Here is a 27,752-nt window from a genome sequence, read left to right on the forward strand (position 1 = left end):
TTGTTCAGTTTGTTCACGAGAAAGAAAAGAAACATCATCATGAGACCCTGTTTGTTGGCTGCCATTGCCAGTGTAATTGATACAATATGCGTACATCAGTGTATTATGATTGTGAATTATGAATTTGTGTAGTCATTTTTTTGGATATGTTTTCAACTCACCCATAATCACTTGAATAGTTTCGCTGTTAACATTGTCAAGAGAAGTACAAACATGTATTTGTGCGTCATGTTTTCATTGACATGCAGATGTATGATATTGTGGCGAGATACTGGTCCATTGACATGCAGCGCAGAAATCTACCCCAGGCTTTCTCCTCCTGTCTGTCCTCCCTTTTCTGATTGAGCTGATGGATACAGGAAGTTTGTGCAAATGAAATAGCTGTGTGATTTGTGATTGTGATTGCAATCTTTTTGAGTAATCTTATGGTTTATCCTCCATATGAAATTCCAGTCCTGTCCCACATGTAAGTTACATGGAAATATTTATGATCAATAACAATATCCTCAACTTTAACCATGCATTTACTGTAACATAGAGTGTTTGGATTTTCACGAAACCACCTCACTTGCATCTGGTTCTGCTTCTTGCTCACTGTCGAAGGTTTTGAATTCCATCCCTTGTGAGCTGCAACACTGACTTGTTGACTCTTGGCAGGAGGAGAGGGGGCTGAGTAATGACTGGATCCTCCCTAATCATAATGAGAGACGGCTCTAATGAGATCTTCAGAACACATCCTCCCTGCTGTCCTGACACACAGGTCACTCTCCCTCTGCCACCGTAACATTAGACCTGGATGATTCATCTCCACACAATCACATCTTATCTGGCAGCTCTACCCAACCCGCCAGACTCTCACCTATGTCATGTCCTTAGCATAATGTTTCATGTTGTATTAGATCATCATTATGCCTAATTTTCTTTTTGTTCCAGACATTGTTCCACTTTCAAGATGCAATCGGTATGATTTGTAGCAATTGAGATGATTTGCTATCTCAAGGTCATTCTTTGCATGATCTGTGTGATTCTGGACTCTTACAGGGGAGTCTATTGGGGAGTAAATCTCTTGAGTGTTTTTCTATACTCTTGACTCACATAGTAGTTATCGACACCGCCTATACTCCCCCAGCTAGATTCCCCTTCGCTTGTTCAGGGGTTACAGCCAAACTCATGGATGAGGAGATAAACAGTAAAACCATCTTAATATAATTTAAATGCCCCAGTGCTGCCTCTCTGGACGTCAGCTTGTTTTGAAGAGGAGAATGGGACTGAGAGGAGTGACGAATGCCTGGCCATCATGCTGGCACGTGGTCAAGATTCTTTTTCATAGACATGGATGACTCCGTATGGGGCCAGTGAGGACATAAAAACCACAGAACCAAGTCCTGATCCAGCCAGTGTTCAGGAAAACACATCACAGGACTTACGCACACAGAGAAGAAGAGGATTTCAGGTAAATGTACTACATTTTATGAAAATAGTATACTGGTTTTGAAATACATGTATTTCCCTGATGTCATTGTGAAAATCTTTGCATTTCACTCGAGAGAGAAATCTTGCGTCATAATGTTGTCAAACTTTTTCAACTTATATCAAAGTACAAAATGATCAACTAAATTGTATTATCAAATAACAATAAAATTCTGTAATAATATAGTGGGATAGTCGTACTCCATCAATGTGTAGAATTACTCTCTTGAAGCATTAAGATTACGTTTTGAGGATTAACGTTACTAGAAAAGTTATTCTATGGCATCTACCCCCTTATTGTTAGTGCAGAGTACTGTACTGTATATTGAAATTGTTACAAAAGCTTGTACTCGTTCTTGCAGGCTTGAACGTTTCACATTTTGGCAGTCTGTAGTAACATACCACATGTTACTGGTTTTACAGTATGCAACACTTTCAAGGTGCTTTTAATAACGTTTAAATCCTCTTCCTTTAAAGTTATGTGCAATTTAATCAGGAAAAGCATTAATCAAATTATTAAATGATACCCAATGCCCCAAGATCTGAATGCTGAATGCCCCAAAATCTCATCCAGTTTAATTAGTTTCAAAAGAATCTTGCATTATACAGTATATCAAATAGGAAATCTGATAGATATTGTCACATGTAAAAAATCGAATAGGATATTATCACAAAAGATTCATAACATACCTGTAAAATGCCCTCAGAAATATTAAGTAAGTGAAAATTAATCCAATCCTTATTATGACTGTGCTATTATTACAGTACAGTACATCTTTCAAAACAGACGAATCTTATGAGCAGTCACCATGGCGATCTTATGTAATGTTCTTTGTATTATTGCATATGCCGGTTATCCCCCCTGTCCAGGAGCTTCTCATGCACAGGGACTCTAGAGAGAAACAGCAAACCCCAGAACCCCCAGAGCCCGCTGGAACAACCAACCTCATGTTCCCCTCTGCAGTCCCCTCTCAGAGTAACACTAACCAGATGGAGGCCAGGCTGCAGAGGGGCCTGTCAGAATCCTATTCTCAAAACAATGCAGTCCAAAAAGGAAGTCCCAAATGGGCCATACAATTTTATTCATTTTTTCCGTTATCCTGTGCTCATGCTCCAGTCTAAAATTACCCAATAAAAGGCGATTGGGGAATCTTACATCTGGCATCCTGGCATAAAGTGGTAGAAAAATAATTGCTTGAACAATACGGTGTGAAAGTATTTTAAAGTATTTGTACTATTTTCACAGTCTTGGCTAAAGCGGATCAAGATTTAATAGACCAAGAAGAACATTTCATTCTTAACTTGGCCCACTATACATGTCCAAGATTATGCAATTCCTTACCAAGCTTGCAAAAAGTGTCTCATTGTGTTTTAGAGCCAAATGACAAATTATATCTACAACATGTATTGACTTTGAAGATCAAACCCTAATTTTCCCTAATTTTCTTAGGAACTCTTTAATTCAAAACCGATTTGATATTCTCTCCTTGCAGGGTTTAAAAAACACTCACGGGGTACCATGGCAACTATACCTTCTAACATCTCAATGGCCAGCAACTCATCCGAAGCTTCCATGGACCCATGTGACTCCATCTCCCCGTCTCTGCATCAGAACAAGCTGATCCCAACCATCTACAGTATCATCTTTGTCCTGGGTTTCGTGGGTAATGTGTTGGTGGTATACGTGTTGTGCCAAAAATCCAACCGCAGAACTGTGGCGAACACCTACCTGGTGAACATGGCCCTCTCAGACCTGTTCTTCTTGTCCAGCCTGCCTTTCTGGGCCGTCTACTACTCCTTCGACTACAACTGGGTGTTTGGCAGCTGGATGTGTAAGCTGTGTGGAAGCCTCCTTTCCGTGAATGTCTACGCCAGCATCTACTTCATCACGTGCATGAGTGTGGACCGCTACAGAGCCATTGTCTATCCCCTGCAGTCTCAGAGCAGCCGTAACCTGTGTCGGGCACGGGTGATTAGCTGTGTGATATGGGTCATCGCCGGCCTCACCGCCATCCCCACCATGGCCTTCAGAGACACCCACTTCGTGGAGCAGCTGGGGGTCACCGCCTGTGTGATCAAATACCCAACCGACCTCTGGTTTCCTGCTATGGCCTTGACCAAGAACATCCTGGCCTTCCTGGTGCCCTTCACCGTCATCGCCAGCTGTTACTACCGCATCGGGAAGCACCTGCTGGGGGCGCCCAGACTGGACAAGAGCTACAACAATGTGGACCGGGTGATGAAGATGGTGGTGGCTGTGGTGCTGGCCTTCTTCGTCTGCTGGTTCCCCTTCCATGTGCTCACGCTCCTGGATGCTCTGGGCAATTTGGGGGTGATGCAGGTGTGTGGGGTGCGGCAGACCGTCATCACCCTGATGCCGTTCTTCCTCTGCCTGGGCTTCTCCAACAGCGCCATCAACCCCTTCCTCTACTGCTTTGTGGGGAACCACTTCCGGGAGCAGCTGTGGCGTCTGTACGAGGAGAAGGCTCCCAGGCTGTCACAGAAGAGAGACTCTATAAGCACCAGGCTCAGCTCCTTCTCCATGAAGCTCAGTGACCTCAAGGACACAGGGCCACTGGAGACTCAGAGGCAACACAGGGCACCCTAGTGGAGGGCGGTCGCCAGCAGGACTATGAGGGACCTGCCAGAGATGTAAAAATTTACCCACGGTACCCTGGAAGATGTCTAAGTCAGCACTCCAGGGGGCATTAACCCCCCGTCTTCTCCAAATCAGGGCCACCATGTAAGCTGGGTAGAGGGCATCTAAATGATATTTGAATGTCAGTCCCAGGGGAGTGTTGTCTGAGGTCCAGACAGTGTTACAGTGACGTGATATTTTATTGTACATAAATAACAAAAATATGTCAATCAGTCATACAGAGCTTCTAAATGGCATGAAAAAAGCACAGGAAAACTACTGTCATATTTGTACTCTCACTGTCTGTTGAAAAATGATTAATGATATATTGTGTTATATTCACAATTCATATCTGGATAATAATACAGGGGCTATGTCTTATGGCTGAATCATATACATCCAACTACAACAGTCTGCATATCATGTATATGTCCAGAGGTAGTGCACTATGATTATCTATCTTGCTGAATCTACCTCTGAAAAAAAAAGCACTGACATACTCTGCTTTACTGCCACCCTGTGGCTGGGTTTGATGAGTGCAGTGACTTTTAACCAAGAGGAATAGATAGTAACAGCAGTATTGGACTAAAGTCAGTTGCATGACAAAGGTTCCCTAAGCCTTATCTCGAATGAGTATTATATTGTTGGTTCCTCCACCGCTGTCACAATATGATATCAACAGCTGTCTGTTTATGATCTCAATCTCAATATCTACAGATAACATCTGTAACATCTAACATAAAAAACCCATCAACAATGTAAACTATGAAGATACGTTGCTTGACATTGACGCTACGTTGGCATCCTCTCATATAAAAACAGTAGTGTCAACAGTGTCATATTCAACAGAAAAACCTCAAAGGATGTATCATTTCCTGTAAATACAACCAGTGTTTGCCAGTGCTCTTGTAGTCGTGACAGGCATCAACAAGATGGAGCATCTGTCCATTTATCATGGAGCAATCAGCAAGGCCACTACAATAAAAATCCTCAGTGTAACAGAGAGGGATGGGAGCTATCTACTCCGGGACAGTGAGAGTGTGCCAAATACTTACTGCCTGTGTGTTCTGTGAGTACTAAGTATTTCTCAATCAAAATGTAAGATTGAGTGAATTTTCCATAATCCATGAGTGATCATAAAGCATGTTTGTTTCAATCATGAAGGTTCAGTAAGCGTTGTCTTGACTGTATTTCCATGAACTCACATACAATATATAAATGTATCAGTGGAGGGTGCGTGGTGGGAACAGCACTCCCATGCTTAAACAGAGGAGTTTCTCCATGTCATTTGATTCAAATTGAATTGAATATGTAGCATTGTATATCAATAGTTGTACCAAAGGTACAACTAACCCTAACCCTAACCGAAAAATACTTGTTGAAACACTGTACTCTTATGAATCTGCCATTTCCAAGATGCAGAAGTTTTGTCTACACCTACAGAATATACAAGATCAAGGAGGAGTCCTGGACAATTGAGGTTAGTCCCGTTATCAATATATGAACGGCAACAATATACACTGGTGTGCAAGATCTTTTCGCAGATCCTTGAATAACACTACATACATATAAAATCCTGAAAATGTACTGTGATAATAATAACCATAACATCCATCCATAGACTTCTAGTTATTTGGAGATGCCAAACTTTCTATCTATCTTGTCTTACCATTAAAAACTGAATAAAATAGGTTTCTGCGTATTTCAGACCGTGCCTGGAATGAAGACAAGATTATTCCGAAAGTTGGAGAATCTGATAGATGCCTTTGGGAATCCCAATCAGGGGCTTATAATGCCCCTCCTCTACCCAGTGGAACAGAGACAACACTGAGCCACGATGCCTATGAGACAGCTCCTCTTCAAAGACACCAATTTTCTGAGAAGTGTTTTTTTTTGTACTATGTGAAAAATGGCGAATAAAAAACAGGTCAACATTCAGATCAGTTGGTGGTTTAAGTGATAAGAGGATATGGTGCTGAGGAGGATTTATTTTGTCATTTGATGTTGTCAAGCCACTTATTACAACATTTGTGGAAAAGACCTCATATAGCTTATGTGGACGTAAGGGGCTTTTGAGTATACAATCTCACTTTCATTTTCACTTTATTAGAATAGTATTCATAAGGGCTAAATACAAGCATGTAACTTGAACAAATAATTGAAATTGAATTGAAAAAAACGCATTCTTCTCTCTGCGTCAGAGTGAATGTTTTCGTTTATATGTTTTCCTCATGCTTAGTCTCGCATTAATCTGTAGAAAAAAATTGTGTTTTGAAAAGAAACAACTGGTACGACAATAGCACACATTTCTTTCATTTGTAGGTTGTACTGTAGCTGTTTGATTTTCACCCTGTATATGACTAGACTGAAACACAGTGAAAGAAATAACATCAAAACACATGGACAAAGAATTTAACATTTATTTATTGAAAGTCGAAACCTTCAAAGTACCTTGAATTGAATATGAACTTTCCACACCCAATATATTAACTTCTGACTATTTACAGCCACTTCCTTTAGAGCACTCACAGAAAATACATGCCTTCATGGTCAAAGCCCAGAATAGAAAATGCAGTCAAGTGATATGTGTATTTATATCATCAGTCTCCACAGTATCACGTATAATACCAATGAACCCATTCTCCTGGACTTTAGTTAGCTAACCAACTAAGACTGCGTCAATATCAACACTTCTAGGGAGAACACTATTTGATTTCTTTGAAGGGATAATGTACTATCAATTAATTTACCCAAAATATGTTATACTGTATGTACCATATAGCCTATGTTTTATACACTTCATTTCACAATATGACCCATTGAGAATTAAAATAAAAAGGTTGTACAGGATGACCTTGTTTGTTAATAAAAATGGACAGTGTTAAAGTGTTATCAGAATACAGGGGTTTGGCTTCCTCCAACAGCTGCAGAAGCCCACCATGCTTTTGGTTCAACCTTGTCCACAGTGCTAAATGTTTCATTGTCGTGAGAGAAGCTTAGAACATAACCTCAGCACATACGTCATACACATCTCAATTATAAAAGAACGAGTGAACAATACAAGCAGACTGTGTGGAATCAATGGGATGACTGTGAGAAAGGGAGTTGATGACTGGGCGGCTTTATCGTTTTCAAATCCCTCCTCTTCTAATAAAATCAAATTAGAAATTCTCGAAAGAGACGAGTTTCACTAAGGCTTGTTTAATTGGAGCTGCAATCAACTTATAACTGCATGTGAAAACATTTTGGTTGTTAATGTGAAATTGGTGCACATAATCGGATGCACAATGAATGTCAACATATCAATGTGGGATACTGGACACACAAAGGCGTACTGCACAGCAGGAGAGGCTGGTGGAGGCAGAAATCAGAGGACGGGCTCATTGCAATGCATGGAACAGAATGAGGAATGGCATCCGGTTTCTACCTCCACCAGCTGTACAGTACACTGCTGATATGACAAATAGGATACACAATGTAACAGAACCTATTGGCACAACGTTACAGAACCTATTCTAGTATACTGAACACAACATAAAGCTGCTGTAGGAATGTTGATGCCAGCACTACAGTAGTCTATCAGTGGAAACAGCTACGTTCTCCAAATGACCACTTCTGTCTTTTTTCTGTCTCTCTCTGCACAGGCATATTCAAGCTCTTCTCTTCTACACAAACCACAGTGAATTCATCCTCCCACATCCTACGATCTGAACTGTACTGGGCTGGCCTGGTTACACATCCACCATTGTGGCTGAAACAGTGCTGGAACGGACAATGTGATATCCATGCCAGCACAGTGTATTTGTGGTCGGACCTGTGGCGTATAAAGGCCCCAAAAGTTGATCATCTCCTGTGTTGCAGCATGCTGACCATCCCTTCAGCAGTCTGATTCTTCTGGATTTCACAGTGCAGCAGAGCTTGTACACGTATTACCTCTATTATGCTATATTTGACATTGATTGTATTCTACACCATCAACTTAAGGATATGCAGTATCTTCCTAGTTCCCACCTTGCCTAAACTGTGGCCACACTGGTTAACTCCTCTGTAAACTGTCCAGTGATCGGTTAAGGTACGGTACATTGAATGTAATACTTGGGAATTACAGCATGATGAGGTATTTGCAGCATTTACACTATGAATTAGCACTTTGTATAGGGCACTATTCAGGGGTCGACCCTGAAGCTCCACTTGATAAGGATTCTAGTCCAGTACAGAAATGATGAAAAGAGAACACTTATTTTTGTGGTATGGAAGGAGATGTTCTTGTTAAATTGTCATCCTTCAAAGTTTTTAAGAGCAGAAAGGCACAAGCTCCACCCAGATAATACACTATATTTTACAATAAGCAATCTGTAAAAAAGTAAACTATACTGTACAGGCTTTCAGCATGAATACTTTTTCCCGTTGCACTGTGTAACTCGACTGATCGATTCTATTGATAGGATTAACAATTAATAATCGATAACAACACATTATCAAGTTAAGCACTTGTTCTCGCTAAAGCACTTGCTATTTACAATTTTCTTGTGTCTAAACCCACACTGTCTACTACATTTTACCACCGGAACTTGAAATACGCAGCAGCAGAACTCCCAATGCAAGTGAGCCACAGAGTCACAGAAGAAGACAGTGGCTGTCATTCACTATCATTTGTCAAGAGATTCCAAAGAGATATGTACTGTATAAATTGAAATCAGAACAGTTTACTACATTGTAATACATACAGTATGTATAAAGATGAATCATAATGGTAATGACCTTGATAAGGTGTATGTCGTCTCAGATATAGCATATCTAACAGCTTACAATGTAGGTCAAATTACATAAGCTAGCTAAGTCACTCCAAAACAAAATACATCGTTTAGAGTTTTCAAATGTCAACTCAGTCTTGGAAGAAACAAAATATCAGAACAGAGGTGAAACAAAAAAATACCATCATTTGTCACTTTTAAAGGCAGTTGTCTTTTTTTGATATTCATCGTCATCACTCTAGAAAAAACGGTACAACAAATGAGGTCTAAAAACAGACTGTCTTTGGTGAAGGGGAACCGTGACAGTGAAGCACAATGCCGCTGTTACCTCCTCCCTATTTCACTTTGCCTCATGAAGTGAATGTTGTTGGCACTATCAGAGAGCTCCAGGTACTGCTCAAAGGAGAGGACGAAGTAGCCGTCATAGCCAGACACCTGCCCTGTGGAGAGCAGCTGCTGCCTCTCCCCCTCTGTCCAGGGCCTGGAACCCTCCTCTCCCTCCTCCAGCCTCCTCTGCTCACTGGCCCAGGCTTGCTCCACTGCCCTCTGCCTGGCCACCTCCAGCATGTGGGCCTTCTCCTCCTCAACCGTGGCCCCGTAGCGGATGTTGAAGCACAGCGCCCCGTGCTGCATCTGGATGTCAGCGAAGCGCCTAGTCCTGCCCTCCACCACCGTGGTCATCTGAGACACGCTCACGTTGACGCCGTTCTCCAGGACACGCCCTGCGCCGGTGTAGCCGACCACGCCCAGGTCCCCCTCCAGCAGGCCGGGCTTGACAAAGTAGTGTGTGTCCAGCCCGTTCACGGTGAAGTGCAGGCCAGACAGGTAGACCGCATGGTTCAGGATGGCTGCCACGCGTCGGCTGTCCTCGCTCGCCACGCCGATTATTTCAGTGTTGACGACACCCTCTTTGATGGCAAACTTGACGCCCTTTCCAAAGATGGAGGAGATGGCGGAGAAGCGGGGTCTCCTGCCATGCCACGCCCCCAGCCGCCCACTCACCTTGCTCATGGGCAGCCGGTCCAGAGAGATGAAGTTTCTCAGGTGCCTCTGCAGCTCACACTGAATACCCAAAAGAACCTGTCAGAGAAAAAGATATAACATGATGGTTATCTAATTATAAAAGTAGAGCTCAAACTAAAGATTAGGCTACTTTAGGTTTTGCTCATGTAACAGGCGTCATGCTGCTGCTTCCTCACTCTCTAAGCTCACATAAGTCTCAAACTCACATAAGTCTCAAACTCACATAAGTCAAAGTCACATAAGTCAAGCTCACATAAGTCTCAAACCTGCGTCTTCTGTGTTGCCAACACACGTGACCGGCACCCAAATACACAATGTTAACCAGCTACGCCACCGAAAAGCTACCAATTAGATGGTACGGCATGGTATTTGAACTTAAGGAGTGATTTTACATTCCATCTCTGTTACAATCACCTTGCTAGGGTCCCAGTCTTGTGTCTTGGTTTGAGTCTTCATCATCTCGTAGGTTTGCTCCATACTCTCCACTTCTGGCTTGGGATAACCAGGGACTACGTTATGGAGCTGGAACCCAAACAGCTGCAACCAACTGCTGATGTCTAGCAACACAGGGTTTTTTAAAAGTTAACGAAGGAGTATTTGATTATTACTATTCTCATGCAACATAATTGAAAGGTTTTCAAAACACTGGAGGCTTAACCAGTTTTAACAGTTACAAATGTAAGTCCATTACACTGTACTCTCCATCAGATAGTGTGGGTAGCATCAGACCCCTATTTTATACAGTTTAAATGTAGATCTTGTCATCAAATGAAAAAGGTTTAGGCCGGAGTCCTAAAGTACCAGTACCTGTTGTGAACTTTGTGACGTCCTGTAGCTCTCCCACGGGATAGTTGTTTTTGAAGGAGTAGAGATTAAAAGGCTTTGGGTTGATGCTGAGCTCAGTCCACAGGTTATGGTTGGGGGTGGTCCACCTCCCCGCCACCACATCGTAGTCTCGCCTCCCCAGATGGACCAGCCTGGTCAGGGGATCATAGAGGCCCCCCTGGAAGCCGATGATCAGATGGAACCCAGGGTTGGAGTCTTGGTAGATGTCTCCGTAGGGAGTGTACAGCATCTCCTTCACCATGTGACCTCGGCTGCTGAAGATGGCCAGGGGCGTGCCAGAGTTGTCACAGGCGACATAGAACTCTTCCCCACTGCTCAGCTCCATGGCAATGAGGTGGCCCTGCAGGTCGTAGTAGAGGGACGTGATCCCTGAGCTGGAGTGGTTGTACATGTGAGTCACCCTGGTGGGCTTGTTCAGGTCTGCGTAGAAGAACTGGAGCTGCTGTCCCTCGCTGGTCCTGCTGGCCACCCGCCTGCCCAAGCCATCGTAGCGATAGTGAATGCTCCTCTCCGATACCTTATCGAAAGCCTTGGCAAGAAGCCCGTTGGAGTTGTAATCAAACACAATGTTCCCCCGCAGGCGAAGAAAGCCGTCTTCATCCATTTTGTATTGTATTTCTCCCAGTCTGGTTATGCGGTCTCGTAAATCGTAGCGCAGAGGCGTTAGTCTGGCACTGTTGCCATGACTCAGTAAATTAATATTGCCATTGAGGTCGTAACTGTAGCGCCACTGAGGCCTATCATTCACCGCCACTGCCTGGAGCTGGCTGTCAGCATCATACTCGTACGAGTAGCGTGTGATGTTGTTATCCACGCCGATCCTTATGTCACAGATGGTGATACGGCCCATGTTGTCATACTGCACCGTCATCCAGTAGGCGATGGACTTCAGGATCTCATACTGGACCTCGATCACTTGTCCATTCGCATTAAATATCTTCGTGTGCTTCATGATGTGTGTAGTGATGACTTGATTGAGGTCATAGTTTATGACGCTGAATTTCCCAAACTGTTCGATTCGTCCAGAGACATCGACATAGCGGTAAAGGTCAATGGGGAGGGGGGTTTCATTGATCATGGCTTGCATGCTGGTGACCCGAAAGTTATTATAGCTGTAGTCGAATCTGGCATTCACAAGGTCCTCTACATTAAATCTGTAGATTTGTCTCCCAACAAGAGGTCCTGTGAAGATAATGATTATATAATGATAGTTAGATTTCAATAAAAATGGCCAAAACATGGTCATTTTTTTCAACAACATATGGATTTATCACTATTTCCACCCCCCCCCCCCCCAAAATCTGGTTTAAATTAAAGAGATATAAGTCAAATAGAGAAGAGAGGATGAAGAGCGCTGCTTTGCCTGCATAAAAATAACAATAAATGGAATCAAAAGGGTGCTCATTGGTCTAAATAGACTGAGAGCAAAACTATGTTGTGTCTTGAGTAGAAGAAATGTAATCCAATAAGACTGCAACAAACATCAAGGCACTCACTTTGTGAAACAATTCAAAAACCTTTATTTAAATTGGTTACCACCAACGCGTTTCGACATACATGTTGACATGATGACATGTGTGAAGTCTTGTAATGTTATGGGAAAACGTGTCTGGGGTAAACCTTTTACCTACTTTCACAAAATGAGTGCCTTGATCTTTGTTGCAGGCAATCTCCAATGCATTTCAGTCTAGGATAAACCTTAATCTCTGTCTAGGATTAGGTTTAATCTGTGTCCGAGAAACACAAAAAAAAACTATGGAATGGTTTTGGCTCTAGCTGCCCGTCGAGGCCAGGCTTTCCATTTCAAAAACATAGCTTGTAGCAATGCTAGCTAAATTGATAAATATAGCTTGTAGCAATGTTAGATAAGTTGATAAAAAAAACAGTGCTTGCTAGCAATGTTATCGAAATTGATTGCAGCCACACGCAGCCATCATTGCAACCAAGCGAGATTGGCTAATCAAACATTCTCCAGACCTCCAAAGGAGGCGTGAGAACAACATGACTTGGAGGAATAGCTATGTGAGACTACAGGTGGCCACTCAATACAAATACAAAGCATCTTGCAGCAGATATGTTTGAGGCCTTTTACAACTATTCCAGTATGGCCTTGCTCACAACCAGATGGATTGAACATCATAAAACAGAGGGTAAGTATTCGTATGAGTGCCTAGACTAAACCAGGCAAAATGTTATGACAGATTTGTACATTTTAATGATCCTTAAGAAATGAATATGACATTGTGATCATTGTGCGCCATTATGTGACTGCAAATGAATTGGAAGCCTGCTGCCCTATCAAGCTTGAAATTGCAGGGGTGTGATACATTCAATGCATTTGAATGGCAGTTAATGAATGTGGGCTTATTCATTCACCCCAGTCAGTTTTGTAAAGGCCTACAACAGCTCCATGCCTTCCTTGTTGGTTCCGACCTGCCCTTGAGCTGACAGAGCAAAACGGCAGGATCCTCACAATAAATGTTTGACATACAGAATGTCCACAGGTAAAGCACTATTAATGAATCAGTCATTAGTCACATGTAGGTACGCCACATCAACACCTCTTTAGTAGAGGAAATGAACCAAGACTTTCTAGTCATGTTTGTGTTCACCTTTGAGGCAGCCAAATCCCAGATTCAGGCTTTAATACATCCTCAAGAATTCTCATCCATGCTTTCGCCTCCCATTATCGCTGATTTCAGGTTCAAATCAGTCTTATTGTGCCGCAGCCATAGGAGGTTTTGTATAACTGACCTGGGATTCTGTTAAAGTACAGGCTCGTGTCAATTTGTTAGCAGGAAATGGAAGTGGCATTGTGCAGAGGGTATGGCGCCGACACCGGGATACTTGTGATGCCCAACAGCGAGGCATGCACGTCTCCTAAAGGACAGAATCAAACTCTCGGAGGCTGAGGAAATTGCTAATCACTGCACAGCTGCACGCTCCATATCCATCCCTTTTAGAATGGGGCTGATTCGGTGACCTATATAATCAGTGCATCACTCCATATTGGCTTAATGGGGAGGCCCTACCGAGCTGCAGAAGAAAGTGTGGTGATCATCCATGGATTTGGCTCCAAAAATAGATTTGAACTTGTTGAATGAGCAGCTCTATTGTATGAACTCTCTCATGAGTGGATTATTGTGACCATGTATATGGAAGGATATCTACAGTATAAGGATTATTTTCTTACTACTACTCAGCCATTGGTGTTTTTTTTGGTAAATAAACCCTTTAAGACACAAATCGTTGCCACATCACTAAGCTCATTTATGTCTGTCTGTAAATTGCTTATGTATGCAGATGATATTCTCCTCCTGCTTACTGATCCTCTTCAGTCTCTACCACGATTACTCACCTGCATTGAATCTTACTCTACTCTGTCAGGTTATAAAATTAATTTGAGTAAGTCAGAGGCAATGCCAATTAATGCCATATGCCACTCCAGTAATGTCACATCATTTCATTTCAAATGGATCCCCACTGGGATGAAATGTCTGGGTGTTAAACTGAGCACAAATTTGGAAGAGGTGTTGGGACTACATTTGTATCCATTACTATTTAGGATTAAGACAAATTTAGGAAAATGGGAGAAAGATCAATGTGATTAAAATGGTGGTGGTCCCACAATTCAATTCAATTATATATTGGAGTTCTATGTGGAATGATATCAGATTTGGCTTTTTTTCTCTGATTTATTTGTGTTGTTCTAATGCAAACAACATAAATACACATGTGAATACCAAAGCATTTGTAATTGGAACAATCTTCTGTGAGAAGTGGTGCATTATCTGAAAGAAGTGCAGGGGTGCCAATGTTTTTGGCCATGACTGCAGCTTATCATTTGAAATGGCTAAACTGGCAAAGCACTGGAGCAAGGATGTTTTAGGTCTGGACTGGATCATGATAAAACAGGAGCTAGGATATCATTTTTTTTACCCTATTGATATTCTGTCACATAATGACTATTGAAGGGAATACACACCATAGGCGATGTATACAATGAAGATGTTCTTATGTCATACTCTGAGAAAGATATGGTATTGGAGAGAAGAGACATTTCTGGAAATATTTGCAGCTGAGGAATACACTATTGACCATCTTCAGAGAAGAACCAAATGGTGAAGTATTTTGATTGACCTATTTATAATGCAGCCATTGTTTACTCTATGCTTAACCTTTTGCAGAGTATAGACTGTAAGAACCTCAGAACAATATGGCAAGTTGACCTTAAATGTGAAATTGAAGAGGAGACGTGGCTAAAGATCCTGTCTAACTTGGGGAGGAACATACGAGAAGCCATGGGGGAAATTCACTCAATATAAAATACTGCATAGGTTCTATTGGACTCCCACAAGGACAGGAGTGAAAAACTACCACAATATCAAGTACATGTACATCCAGTTGTGTCCCCTAACCCAGACTCAGCCAGTGTGTCTAACCAGTGGGAATAGTCATGTAGAAACAGACCACCAATGCCACGGCCAGACAATCCCATTTCATTTGTTTTAGCTATGTCCTTTGCCGTCAAGAATGATCAAGTCAAGATAAATTACGAATGCATTAAGTTAGCCTACTTGCTGCATTAGCTGGTGTGTGGTGAGCCTTTTGGTGCATAATGGCTGCCAGGTGGTTGAGTCCCCCATGCAATGGAAAAAAACGCTTTGAACACCTGTGTGAGGTGGGAAGGCTCTATAGAAATCCAAGCAATTCGTATGATTATTACCTGTTTGTCTGTAGCGGATGGTGCACATGAAGCCCTGGTTCATGAGGTGGATGGTCTTGACCCCCCCGGAAGCCTCTTCGTAGGTGAAGGTGACCTGTGTGGTGTCGTAGAGGATCTCGGCCAGGCGGGAGTGGTGTGTGTAGCGGTAGAGGATGCGGCGGCCCATGCCCAGGTACAGGGTCTGGAGCAGACGGCCGTCGTGGCTGTAGTCGTGGATCACAGAGGCCCCGCTGCTGTCCGGGGGGGTGTACGTGTTCCTGTAGTAGCCCACCGACAGCATGGACTGCAGACTGTGACGCACCATGCTGGGCATGGTCACAGACATGAGGTAGTCGGTGTGGTCGTACTCGAAGGTGTACCTGCGCTGGCTGTGCAGCAGGAGCATGACCGACTGCAGAGCAGACAGAGGGACAGAAGTTGGTGAAATAACTAATCATCATAATCATCAACAGGAAGTCTTTCTATAAGAACACGTGCTGGAAGCAGTCACATGGCGAGAGACAGGGAAACAAACGATGATTTGGTTTGTCCTATTTGTGGGAAATATACTGTCACTCTGGCATTACAATACCTTTTCCAGGAAAGTGTAGCTCCATATCTTCCCATTGGTCCATGTTCTGGAGACCAGCCTCCCGTTGTCGTACTCCAGCCTCTCTGACCAATTCCCCCTCTGGATGCTGGTCACCAGGCCCGCCGTGGAGTAGGTGACATTCACCTCGTTGTACTTGCTACTGGGAGACCAGACGACGGGCCGCCCCATCTGGTCGTAGAGGATCCGGAGGGTGAATTTACGATGGTCGTCATAGATCTTGCCAACCCGCGTGGCTTGGTTAAAGTCTATGGACAGCACATTTCTGTTATGAGCCTGGGGATAATGAGAGACAATGAAAAACGCATGAAAGACAGGTCAATGGTGCAGCCGTCACTCAATACATCCAGACGTTGATTATGACGTCTCGCAAAAGTGAACTAGAAAACCAGTCAAGTCTAACCAACAGTGATGAAAGGTTAAGTATATGTAATGTTTCAAAAATAAATCAATAATGCTGATTTGTGTGGTAAACGAGTGCTTTTGACAACTCTATAAACAGCTTGTCAGACAGGCAGTAATGGGGCTTAATGTTCCCTCCGCGCCTCGGCTGTGTATAAATGGGCCCTAAATGCTTTTTATTTATTTTCAATCCTAATTGGAGGAATGTGTCAAACATTTGGCACCCTCTTTTTCTCATCAACATATTCTAACTCTGGCGCCTCTTTACTTGCTATAAAAAGTCTGCGTCGGCACTGACTTCCCATTGTCAGTGTCACAACAGAGAAAAACATTCCTTAAAAAAAGTCCATGAGAAAAGTACGAAGTTTTATAAGAAAGTGAAAAGTTCATTTCATTAAATTTCTTCTCAATGACATACAGGAGGCAGACCGGCTTTGCAGTGAAAGTAAAAAAACCAAACATTTTTAGAGCGCCGTCACCTCTATTAAGAAATCACAAGTGAGTGATGGTGCTACAGACTGGCTACGGTACCTTTTTTCCTGCCAAATATATTGTAAACACACATGGAGGAGAAACTCCTCCGTTCTCGGTTGAATGAACAGCTTGCTCGTCTGAAAAGGCCTTTACTCCCACATGGTGACTGAGGTCTGTTGTAACACCTCCTCAGCCTACACACAACATATGGTGAGTGATGTGGCTACAGGAGGACCCAGGCTGTTCCCCTTACCCTCACTCGTATGCTGTGTAGTTCCCCTTACCCTCACTCGTATGCTGTGTAGTTCCCCTTACCCTCAGCCTGCACTCGTATGCTGTGTAGTCCCCCTTACCCTCAGCCTGCGCTCGTATGCTGTGTAGTCCCCCTTACTCTCAGCCTGTGCTCATATGCTGTGTAGTCCTCCTTACCCTCAGCCTGCGCTCGTATGCTGTGTAGTCCCCCTTACCCTCAGCCTGCACTCGTATGCTGTGTAGTCCCCCTTACCCTCAGCCTGCACTCGTATGCTGTGTAGTCCTCCTTACTCTCAGCCTGCGCTCATATGCTGTGTAGTCCTCCTTACCCTCAGCCTGCGCTCGTATGCTGTGTAGTCCCCCTTACCCTCAGCCTGTACTCGTATGCTGTGTAGTCCTCCTTACTCTCAGCCTGCGCTCATATGCTGTGTAGTCCTCCTTACTCTCAGCCTGCGCTCATATGCTGTGTAGTCCCCCTTACTCTCAGCCTGCGCTTGTATGCTGTGTAGTCCTCCTTACCCTCAGCCTGCACTCGTATGCTGTGTAGTCCCCCTTACCCTCAGCCTGCACTCGTATGCTGTGTAGTCCCCCTTACCCTCAGCCTGCGCTCGTATGCTGTGTAGTCCCCCTTACTCTCAGCCTGCGCTCATATGCTGTGTAGTCCTCCTTACCCTCAGCCTGCACTCGTATGCTGTGTAGTCCCCCTTACCCTCAGCCTGCGCTCGTATGCTGTGTAGTCCCCCTTACTCTCAGCCTGCGCTCATATGCTGTGTAGTCCTCCTTACTCTCAGCCTGCACTCGTATGCTGTGTAGTCCTCCTTACTCTCAGCCTGCGCTCATATGCTGTGTAGTCCCCCTTACTCTCAGCCTGCGCTTGTATGCTGTGTAGTTCCCCTTACCCTCAGCCTGCACTCGTATGCCGTGTAGTTCCCCTTACCCTCAGCCTGCGCTCGTATGCCGTGTAGTTCCCCTTACCCTCAGCCTGCGCTCGTATGCCGTGTAGTTCCCCTTACCCTCAGCCTGCACTCGTATGCCGTGTAGTTCCCCTTACCCTCAGCCTGCGCTCGTATGCTGTGTAGTTCCCCTTACCCTCAGCCTGCGCTCGTATGCCGTGTAGTTTCCTTTTGCCTGATCCCTCCTCTGCCTCCACTCTATCAGGCTGTGGCTGTGCTCGCCTGGCAGGGTGATGTTGCACTTGCCCAGCGTGGGGTTCACTACGCCTGCCCAGATGTGGGGCTCCGTGTTCAGGGTCACCTCCATGCCGCTGGCAAACGTGACCCAGAGAGAGCCGTCGGAGCTGACCCGGTATGTGTTCTGAGCGTGCTCTGTGTGGGAACATGGGACAGAGAGAGAGAGAATAACATGGCATTTCTACCAGCAGAATGGTAAAAGTCAAATGTGCCACAGACCTGGGTCAAACAGTATTTTAAATCCCTTCAAATACTTTGATTGTTTGCTTGAGCCTGCCTGGAGTGCCAGATGGGCAGGGATTAACACTTTTGGGACCACTATTCCATTGGTTCAACTGCACCAGTCAAATGCAATCAAGCATAGAGATAGGATAAGTATTTGAAATGAAATGAATTTTTAACTACTTTTTGAACCCAGGTCTGGTGTGCCATACCACATCTTACTTATCTTCCCTTGAGTCATTGCACCTTTGAAAACTACACTTTTATGAGTTTTTATGAGTTGTGTACTGCTGACACTCACGATCTGTCTGTGAGAGAATGTATGTGTGAATCTTTGGATAGGAGGTTTCAACTACGGTAGCCCACTTCTCTTTTCTGTCCAGTTCACAGCACCGAGGCGTTCTCACACCTCTGTCAGACATGCCATCCCACTGTTGTTCCGAAAAACGTTCATAGCTGCAGGGCCATCGTTAAAAAATATGTATCACCTCAAGACGTGCATGTGTGACATTACTTATGTCAGCGACACGGTGCTATCACACTATCCCAAAGCCAGTGCTGTAAAAAGCCAGTATTATACTCTGAATAATATTTTTTTTAAAGCCACTGCAATCAGCAGTAAAAAAAACCCACTGCCAACAGACCGAAGAAATGAGAAAAGCGACATGAACACTTACTACTACCTTGGCGTAGTGTATAGATGGTGCTGGAGGCTGAGAAGTTTGTCGCTGTGATGAATTTCTCCAGGTTGGAGGTGTCTGCTTCCACCCGCACCGATTTCCCCATATTCCCCTGGAAACTGCTGACCTCTCCCGTGGGCAAGGTGACATTGATGAGGTGACCGTCGGAATTATACCTGGTCAAGGACACACAGTCATATGAGGTGCTAATAGTTAAGTTTTGGTCTCAGGGAATTGAGTGAAAACATTGTTAAGTAGAAGGTATAGGTCAGTTGCCTCAAACATAAGCCCTTTCTCAATGGTTCGAAAACTCAATTCCTCTCCTCTGTCCTCCACTTGCTTCCTACTCAAAACGCATTGGAGGAGAAAATCTAGGTCCCATAGATAGCTGTGTACATTCACAGCTCAACCACTGGATGGCACTACAACGGTGCTGCTAAAACAAAGGAGACATGAGGTATGACCTCCATCACTAGCCTTGCTGCAGGACACTGACTGAGGACAGTCTTGAAATGGGGTTTGAGTTTGAGTGGATTTAGGCTTTTTCACCGGGACAATAAAGGAGAGGTTGTACTGCCGATCAAACACTATTAAGGGGAGGAAAATAAAGAGGCAGTGAAAAAGATTCTTTGCCCCTGACATCCAAACGGATTTTAAAACCCAAAGCGCCCTGAACAAATCCCACAAAATGCCTACGCAAACATTTTATATAATCACACTATTCCCACTTCTCTTTGAGGCTTTGAATCCCCAACAAAAAGGAGACCATTTCCACGGGCCTGTCTGTAGAATTACAGAAAACATAATTTTGTACTCACTTTGTTGACAATCTGAGTTGTACCACTCAGAATTTACACTTTCCAGACTACACATGCCTCTGAAATACTGCACTATGTGAACAACATCGGTACTACATGTGGCATTCTAGGTGTTAGATAGACATGAACACATGCAGGGTTATGATCCTCTCCTAAAGGGGTGCTTCAGTGTGAATAGAGATAATTGTCAGATGTAATGACCCTGGCCGGGGAGCGTGCCTAGGCAAACTCACTCGTACACCGTGGTCCAGGCGTTCTCATTGCTCATGGTTGCCAGGAGACCCGAGTTGCCATGGTAGCTGATCTGCGCCAAGTCGTGCGCCAAGGCGGAGACCTTCTTGAGGACGCCGCTGTTGCTGATGGTGAGCCAGTAGACCTGACCACCCGGCACCAGCAGCCAGAGCGGCACGCCGTTGGCGTCACGTCGGACGTGCACGGCGCTACCGTCGCTGGAGACCACGGCGTTCACATGGCCCTCGCCGGTGTAGGTGAAGTTATAGACGTAGTCCCCGGTGACCAGGCTGCGTGTGTGGAGGTGAGTGCCGTTCACACTGAACAGGTAGAGCTCCTGGTCCACCACGGAGGTGATCTCATACATGCTGCGCTGGTTGAGACGAGGCCTGTTGGGGGACACAGAGCGGATGCGGATGTTCCCCAGGTCAGAGATGTAGAGCGTCCCGTTGGGTGCGACGGCCAGGGAGGAGGGAGCTTTCAGCTTGGCGTCACGGGCATAGCCACCGTCCCCTGTGTGAACAGTGAAGAGATTGAGCATGCAACTACAGCTAAATGAACGCACAGTATTGATCCAAACCATTCAATCTTACAAACAACTATTGATGCTCTCACAAGCTTGAAAGGATGTTCCACCTTTTAAAAATGTTTCCTGGATTGTCCATGACCTTAGCCCAGACAGTTTTTTGCTTCCTTAGATACTAAGTAGTCATATTTGGGACCCCCTAGAGCCCCATTCATTCTAGGAATTTGCCCAAAACACCTTGCACACACTCCAAAACCAATATTATGACAAAATTCCCCTCTGAAGACCTTGTCTTTATTACATTTTTGAAAAGTCACTTTACTGTGCTGTAATCCACTTTAGGATTGTGTTGCCATCACAACGAAAATACAAAAGTTTATTACAGGGTAACAAAGTGTCTTTTCAGAAACAAAATGCAGACAAAGTCTTCAGAGTGGGATTCTGTCATAATATGAGTTGAATTGGAATGTTTGTAAGGTGTTTTGAACATAGTTCCAGCATGAATGCCCAGAATATGACCTAAATGACCCAGTATCTAAGGAAGAAACATATGTAACTAAAAACTGTCTGGGCTAATCAACTACAGCCAAGGTCAGGGCCAAACCAGGATTTGTTTTAAGAAGTGGAACATCCCTTTAAATACTAACATGATATTTCACTAGTTATTCAAGTTTACATGAATAACACTTACGCAAGAAACTGCACTGATGTTTTGTGACTGTTTATGTGAGGGACTTGATATATCATTCTTCATGCCATCGTATCAAGCTATTTCACACATTAAACCATGTTTGTTTTGTCAAGCGAGTCTGATGGAACCATAAAACATCAGGCGGGGTTACAATAGTTCCAAATCATAGCTTTTAAGCATGTCCTAAGCTTTCTCAATGGGACTCTGATAGACTATTGAACTGAGGGCCTGGCATTTTCTCTCTGTGGGTTTCCTTACCGGAGAAGCAGTCACAGTTGGGGTCGATCTTGCAGTCACACTCGGTGGGTGCCCCAGCCACCACAGAGATCTCTCCATTGGTGGTGACCTGCTGGATGCGGTTGATCTTCCTCTCGTCCGTCTCGGCGATATAGAGAGTTCCCTGGTGGGACACGGCTATGGCCTTGGCTGCCTCCAGCGTGGAGTGGATGGCCGCCTTGCTCACCAGGTAGTGGTCTATGCCAGGGACCTGGCAGTGGATAGGTCGCCCGGCAACGATCCGCACCTGGCTGCTCTCAGACACCTGGACCACGATGTTGTTGTCCAGGATGTAGAGGGAGTTATCCATGGGGTTGACGGCCAGTGATGTGGGCCATTCTAGACGGACCTAAAGCATGGAGAGAGAGAGAGAAAACAATTGCTTATTTGATTTGATTGTGTTATTGACAGTATGCAAGTGGAAATTATAAAATAAATTAAAATCACGTTGTTCTCTTTTGAGGTCTGGCTGATTTAAGATTAGCCGATCTGGCTTGGATTGAACTGGATGGAGCGATGGGAGAATGTGCTCACAATTTCATTGGATGTAATATTCCAGGAACCCACCCCCACATGCCGGTAGAATAGTTGTTTGTTGTTATGCGTTGTTGTCTATGCTAGTTTGCAACATTATAGAAAATGGAAGAAAACCTGAAAGAAAAACTGAATTCAGTTTTTTTGGAGCTCCGCCCAAGCAAGCAAGGTATTTGACTGGCATGATGTGTCACGTGGCATCACTCATTTCAAAACGGGTTTCCACCTCTTTGTACTTTCTGCAAAGGATTTCTCTAGGCTTTCCGAACTAGGAAAGTCTGGTCTCAACGAGGTTAGATCTAGTATACTTTATTGTAATTGCCACAGTGTTTCTCCTGAAACTTTACCTTTCCAGTTTTTCCACCAGTTTTCCTCCATTTTTTTAATACCTTTTTTTTAATCTATATATATTTACATCATATTGTAATGGAGGCTGGAAAGTATTGTATATGAATAAGTAAGAATAGCATAATACAGAAAAGATAACTTGGGGTTTGCATTTGCATGGGAATACTACCTAATATCAATACTAATATCAATAAGCAACTCAATCAACTAAGTTCTCGGAACCAAGAATGTCATCATCTCTCAATTGAGATTCTGTGAGTGCAGGAAGTAAAAAGTGGGGACAGCAAGTCTCTCCCCTCCCCCCCAAAGTTTATCGCTCGCGATGCCCCTCCTGTCAGCAGTCAGCAGTCAAGAGTTAGCTGAATATGTTTTTGATGCCATCATTTCGCAAGTGAACAGTGTGCATTTAATTCATTGTTTAAAAAAAAATCTGGTTGAAATCCCCACGTCCACCTACTCAACATTTTCTATTAAAATTCAGAGGACGCGTCCGCCTCCTAGCCCAACTTCTATCAGGGTGCGCTGTCAGACGACCCGTTTAAAGAGAGTCTAACTTGGTGACACCAGTGGATAAACTAAGTCAGTATTTTAAACAGCACATGTTGCTCATACTGAAAATGAGTGAGTAGCTCAATACCATGTGAGTATTGTGAAAGACAGCAAGTTGTCAGTTCTGCAAAAGGATGCGATGATGTCATTGTAAGGTCACTGTGAGACTTGTGCCCACCCTCTGTTCCCATGAGACCAGGCTGAGAACACGTATTTAGAATAAAAGAGCTGCATGGTACAGTTCCCTAAGTGTGGGTTGGATACTTAAGGGTGCTGGGACGAAGTCCCAATAAAGAAATCTACCCATATAATCACCCCCTATTTAATTGGATCATGAAAACCCATTCTTCCACTACAAATAATGGGTGGTAAGTGTTCCTGCACAATAGTAGTGAATGATGCAGATTGGTGGAGGATAAAATGAGTTGCCATCTCACCTTCAAGCACTCGGAGATGATCTGATGAAAGGGGCTGTATAAATGCAAGTCAATTGTCCGTGAAAGGAAGGATCCGTTCAGGAATAATTTGACAGTTTTCCACACTGGTTGGCAAAATCAACTGACTCTGGTGTCCAGGCATTCAAATTAGAGGTGAATGCTTATGGCAGCGGCTGTTTCAAAGCACAACCGAGCACGGTTGCGTTGTGAGAGGGGAAGCCTGCTAGATCTTCCTGAAAACAAGATACCAAACGGAACGCTAATTGACAGCCTGCATTTTTTTCTCTTGTGTTCGAAAAGCAAAATCTAAAAAAAATCAAACTCCAGTAGTTCAGGAACGACGAGATAGGTACTGGCAAATAAATTATAATATGCGACCATTAAAACATTAAACTATTCCACTGTTGAAACTCTTTTTGGCACAGCACACGCTCTCTCTTTGGGGGACTTTATACAACGCTAATTTACCTTCTAATAAATAAGGTGGTTTTATTATTCACTTCATTGGAGGGGTCTCATTTTCTGCCGACAGGAAGCAAAGTGTTGTGCATTACAGCCCAGGACAGCCTGGAGCGGTGGATTGGATAGAGTATTGGACTACTTCCTTAGTTTCTTTGATCTTTCAGCCTTCTATTGTTTCCAGAACGGCTGGGGGGGGGAGAAACACATTGCTCTGGAGATGGAATGAGATGGTATTTCTTCCACAGCACTGCAAGAACTAAATAACCCCTAATATGCCTCCTGCACAGGGAGCAGCTTTAGTCCAAGTTGGGGACCCGGTTGAAATTGATTGTTAAATAAAAAGAGAAGCTTGTTTGTGGACAGCATACTGAGAAACTCTACCCCTTACATATTTCTTTAAGAGAAAATTCATTGCCCTTATCAACCCAGCCTCACCTTGCAAATGGCTGACACCCTGGGCTTTACTTTGATTAAAACCCCTACCATGATAGTTTCGGACATCTGAGTTTATCACACTAGATTATAATATCACCATTTGCGTTTATGGGCCATCTGAGGCAGAAAGAAGGAAAGCCAGTATGCAAGTGAAAACCTTGAGGATGAACTTGTTTGAAATGACCCAACTGAATAATGCATCACGATAAAAGGCCTCATTTAGAAAACCAACATGAAGAGGCTTCTTTTGCATGCAAGATATTATCCGCATTTCAGGCATTTTATGGAATGTTTTGACCTCCTACTTCAGTTCGCATTCAATTTGGCTGTTGACGATGCCTATGGGAATAACCCTGGGTTTCAATGACCAACTGGTGCACTGTAGCAAAATAGGATGTACTGTATTTCTATGGAGCAAATAAGAGGGTTGATGGGGTTGTGAAGCAAATTGGAGTATGGGTGTCTCTTGCTTCTCAATAGCATCACAATTTCAGCCTTAGAACACAGACATACATATACAGAGCAAATACTCCAGAGGAAACCCACACGCATAATGATCTACTGTAATATAGTCATGCCTCTTTTCTGTGCTTTGATGGGTCCATCAGCACACGTGATTCCAACCCAGTGATGCGCGTGGATAATCTTTCTGCAGGAGCAAATCTGGGCATAAGAGGAAGAATTGTGGCTCTTATGTGATAAGCCCTTATGGGGGCACAGCAGTTAATTTCCCTGTCCCCTATTCAGAGCTGTGAAACCCATTCAGATGTGGGTCAATGTGCTGTGTTATCCAGCAGAGAGAAAGAGAGGGGGGGGGGGTGGAAAGAGGGGGGAGAGAGAGAGGGAGGGAGAGAGACACACACACACACACACACACACACACACACACACACGCACACACTGTAGGGCATATCTCTGCGGTTCCTCTGAAGGTTAGGCGGCCTCAGCATTTTTACAACTTTTGGTGAGAACTTAATAAAGGTGGTTTCCTGTGGCAAGGTCCGGGGGGCTAAGAATAATTGCTCTCAGAGTCAGGGTGCATCTCGTGCCGAGGTGGCGGCCCTCAGCCGCCCGTGAGAGCAGGGACAGGAACGAGAATCTAATTCTCTATTGAGAGGAAGCATTCAGCCGCTGAGGACAGTTAATCACAGCGATAAACGTCTCAAAGGAAATTCCCTCTCCATTTTCTGTCTGTTTTTACCTCCCGGACAACATTGTGCCTAATTAGTAAACATGTTGAGGAAGGAGGCTTAGTTCAGTCACTAATTGACCACATTGCTTATTCATGAATAACAGTATATAAACTATGCTTCTTAGATGTCAATATACTGTTCTGTCCATTGAGTAGTGGTGCGCTGAGAACTCCTTTACAGATACCATACAGATGCCATCCTATTATTTTATTATCCTTAATATGAGAGGATTCCTTTTCAATCTCAAAATAATTACTCCATCGGCCAGTTTAGCCGTCTGTAAACAAATGGGAGATGTGTGCGATGTGCCTGCTGCCATTACTGGATTAGAGCCGTGTACGGTGTGCCTTTCTCGAAAATAACTGGAGGGAAGAATTTGTGACGGCGCTCGCCAATGTGCACTCTGACTGACTTGCGCAGCTCAATGGCTTTCTAAACCACCCGCTCCATAAATGTGAGCAATTAAATGTCACTCCTGGACGTTGAATCATGAGTATCATCCGGTGAAGAGTATCAAGCCCTAATTAACAGATACAGATACGAGTATAACGAGATTGACACACCCCTACCATTTTACATATGTCAGTACTCCTCTCAGTAAATAACGGGCAGTTGTGTGTGTGTGTGTGTGTGTGTGTGTGTATGTGTGTGTGTGTGTGTGTGTGTGTGTGTGTGTCTGTGTGTGTGTGTGTGTGTGTGTCTGTGTGTGTGTGTGTGTCTGTGTGTGTGTGTGTGTCTGTGTGCGTGTGTCTGTGTGTGTGTGTGTGTGTGTGTGTGTGTGTGTGTGTGTCCCTCTAGTCAGCTTACCTGTGAGATATCCATACGAGCATCACAGCTTAACGGCTGAGTGGACGTCAGGCCACTGGAGCCAATAACGGTTGATATCACTCCTTTCCCATTGATCTTCCGGATCATGGTTCCGTCCACAAAGAAGACAAATCCTTGCTTGTCTACTGCGATCCCTGTTGAAAGTGAAGGCCATTGGCAATCCATTACTCAACTGCTCAGAATTCAAGAAACAGCAGTTTGAACACTTTGTTTGAATGTTCTCTAAAAAAAAAAATGCATTTACGGTTCTCATGAACACAACAATGAGCGTGACGTTGACATTAAGACCGTATAGCTAGACAGTTTATAGCTTATGTCAATTCACTGGTCTCTGCTCTAAGCCAAACCTGTAATGAAGGTGTCCTAACCTGCTATTACATGTTGTGTCAGGATCTAAGACATGCTTATGACAACATAATGTAGGCATAATTATAAACATTAAAATGTCCTGCCAAAATAGGAGATACTGTATCTAGTGACTGGCGGAGGTGGAGTGCATGTATATTGTGTCGTTAACAGTTAATGTCTTCTGCGTCTATCAGCATCTTAGTGCAGAGGAGGGAATGTAATGAAGTGGGCCATCGTCACATTCCTGTGCAAGGCCGTAAGCTTATGAGAGTTGACGGCTCTGAAGTCTGAAGTGTTTGTTAAACCAGAGTGAATTGTGGAGGAAAATCCTTCAAAGAGCATAGAGACTTAGACAGTAGTGAAACAGGGCCCCATTAAGGAGTTACAGATTGCAGCAGTCTCTCTGTTCAATGGCATTGTTTAGTGAGCTGGCTCTATAGTGGAGAGAAGAACTGGCGACTACTTTTATCCCCGTCATCAAGCCCTCCTCTCCCCACAGAGATGTGTCCTGCATGATAATATAGCCAATTAATTTAATCAAGTGTCTGGGTATTATCTGATGAGACTTGCACTGCAAGTTGGGGGTCTCTGGAGCTCACAAAGAAATGCGGATTCCAGATCGCAGGCTGCTGGCTGTCCCAGTTCTCCACCGCTCTACAATCCCAAAGAATGAACCAGCTTTAATCGTCTTAGCAGAGCTTACATCCCTAAAACCAATTTTGACATTTTCAGTTTGAAAAGGTTCAAGGCAAAGATTTTGGCTAGTTCCAGTGTGCATCCTGTGTTAATACGCTCAGTTGGAAAATAAAT

General features: G+C 44.0%; 3 protein-coding genes across 3 annotated transcripts in view; 2 read left to right on the forward strand and 1 right to left on the reverse strand.

Annotated features, from left to right (window-relative positions):
* Positions 1-1,409: 1,409 nt before the first annotated feature.
* On the forward strand, positions 1,410-4,078 carry agtr2 (angiotensin II receptor, type 2; the record flags this gene model as incomplete). Its single annotated transcript, XM_083689596.1, has 2 exons — positions 1,410-1,453; positions 2,964-4,078. Exon 2 carries the CDS (start codon positions 2,990-2,992, stop codon positions 4,076-4,078), a length of 1,089 nt encoding a protein of 362 aa, XP_083545722.1. The 5' UTR covers positions 1,410-1,453; positions 2,964-2,989.
* A 949-nt stretch (positions 4,079-5,027) lies between these two features.
* LOC310818609 (SH2 domain-containing protein 1A-like) lies at positions 5,028-6,014 on the forward strand. The gene is made up of 3 exons (XM_083689606.1): positions 5,028-5,177; positions 5,525-5,588; positions 5,817-6,014. Exons 1-3 carry the CDS (start codon positions 5,041-5,043, stop codon positions 5,937-5,939), a joined length of 324 nt encoding a protein of 107 aa, XP_083545732.1. The 5' UTR covers positions 5,028-5,040; the 3' UTR covers positions 5,940-6,014.
* Positions 6,015-9,186: 3,172 nt separating this feature from the next.
* The window catches only part of tenm1 (teneurin transmembrane protein 1), a gene marked incomplete at both ends in the record, with an annotated part of 106,189 nt that continues 87,623 nt past the window's right edge, over positions 9,187-27,752 (reverse strand). The window contains 10 exons of the mRNA XM_083697546.1: positions 9,187-9,942; positions 10,300-10,442; positions 10,693-11,913; positions 15,458-15,848; positions 16,029-16,322; positions 18,264-18,499; positions 19,270-19,442; positions 20,318-20,828; positions 21,791-22,157; positions 26,574-26,728. Coding sequence (XP_083553672.1) covers positions 9,187-9,942; positions 10,300-10,442; positions 10,693-11,913; positions 15,458-15,848; positions 16,029-16,322; positions 18,264-18,499; positions 19,270-19,442; positions 20,318-20,828; positions 21,791-22,157; positions 26,574-26,728 — 4,247 coding nt within the window. The remainder of the gene's footprint in view (positions 9,943-10,299; positions 10,443-10,692; positions 11,914-15,457; positions 15,849-16,028; positions 16,323-18,263; positions 18,500-19,269; positions 19,443-20,317; positions 20,829-21,790; positions 22,158-26,573; positions 26,729-27,752) is intronic.

The sequence above is a fragment of the Argentina silus genome (genome assembly GCF_951799395.1).
Source record: "Argentina silus genome assembly, chromosome: 2".
Lineage (NCBI taxonomy): Eukaryota > Metazoa > Chordata > Actinopteri > Argentiniformes > Argentinidae > Argentina > Argentina silus.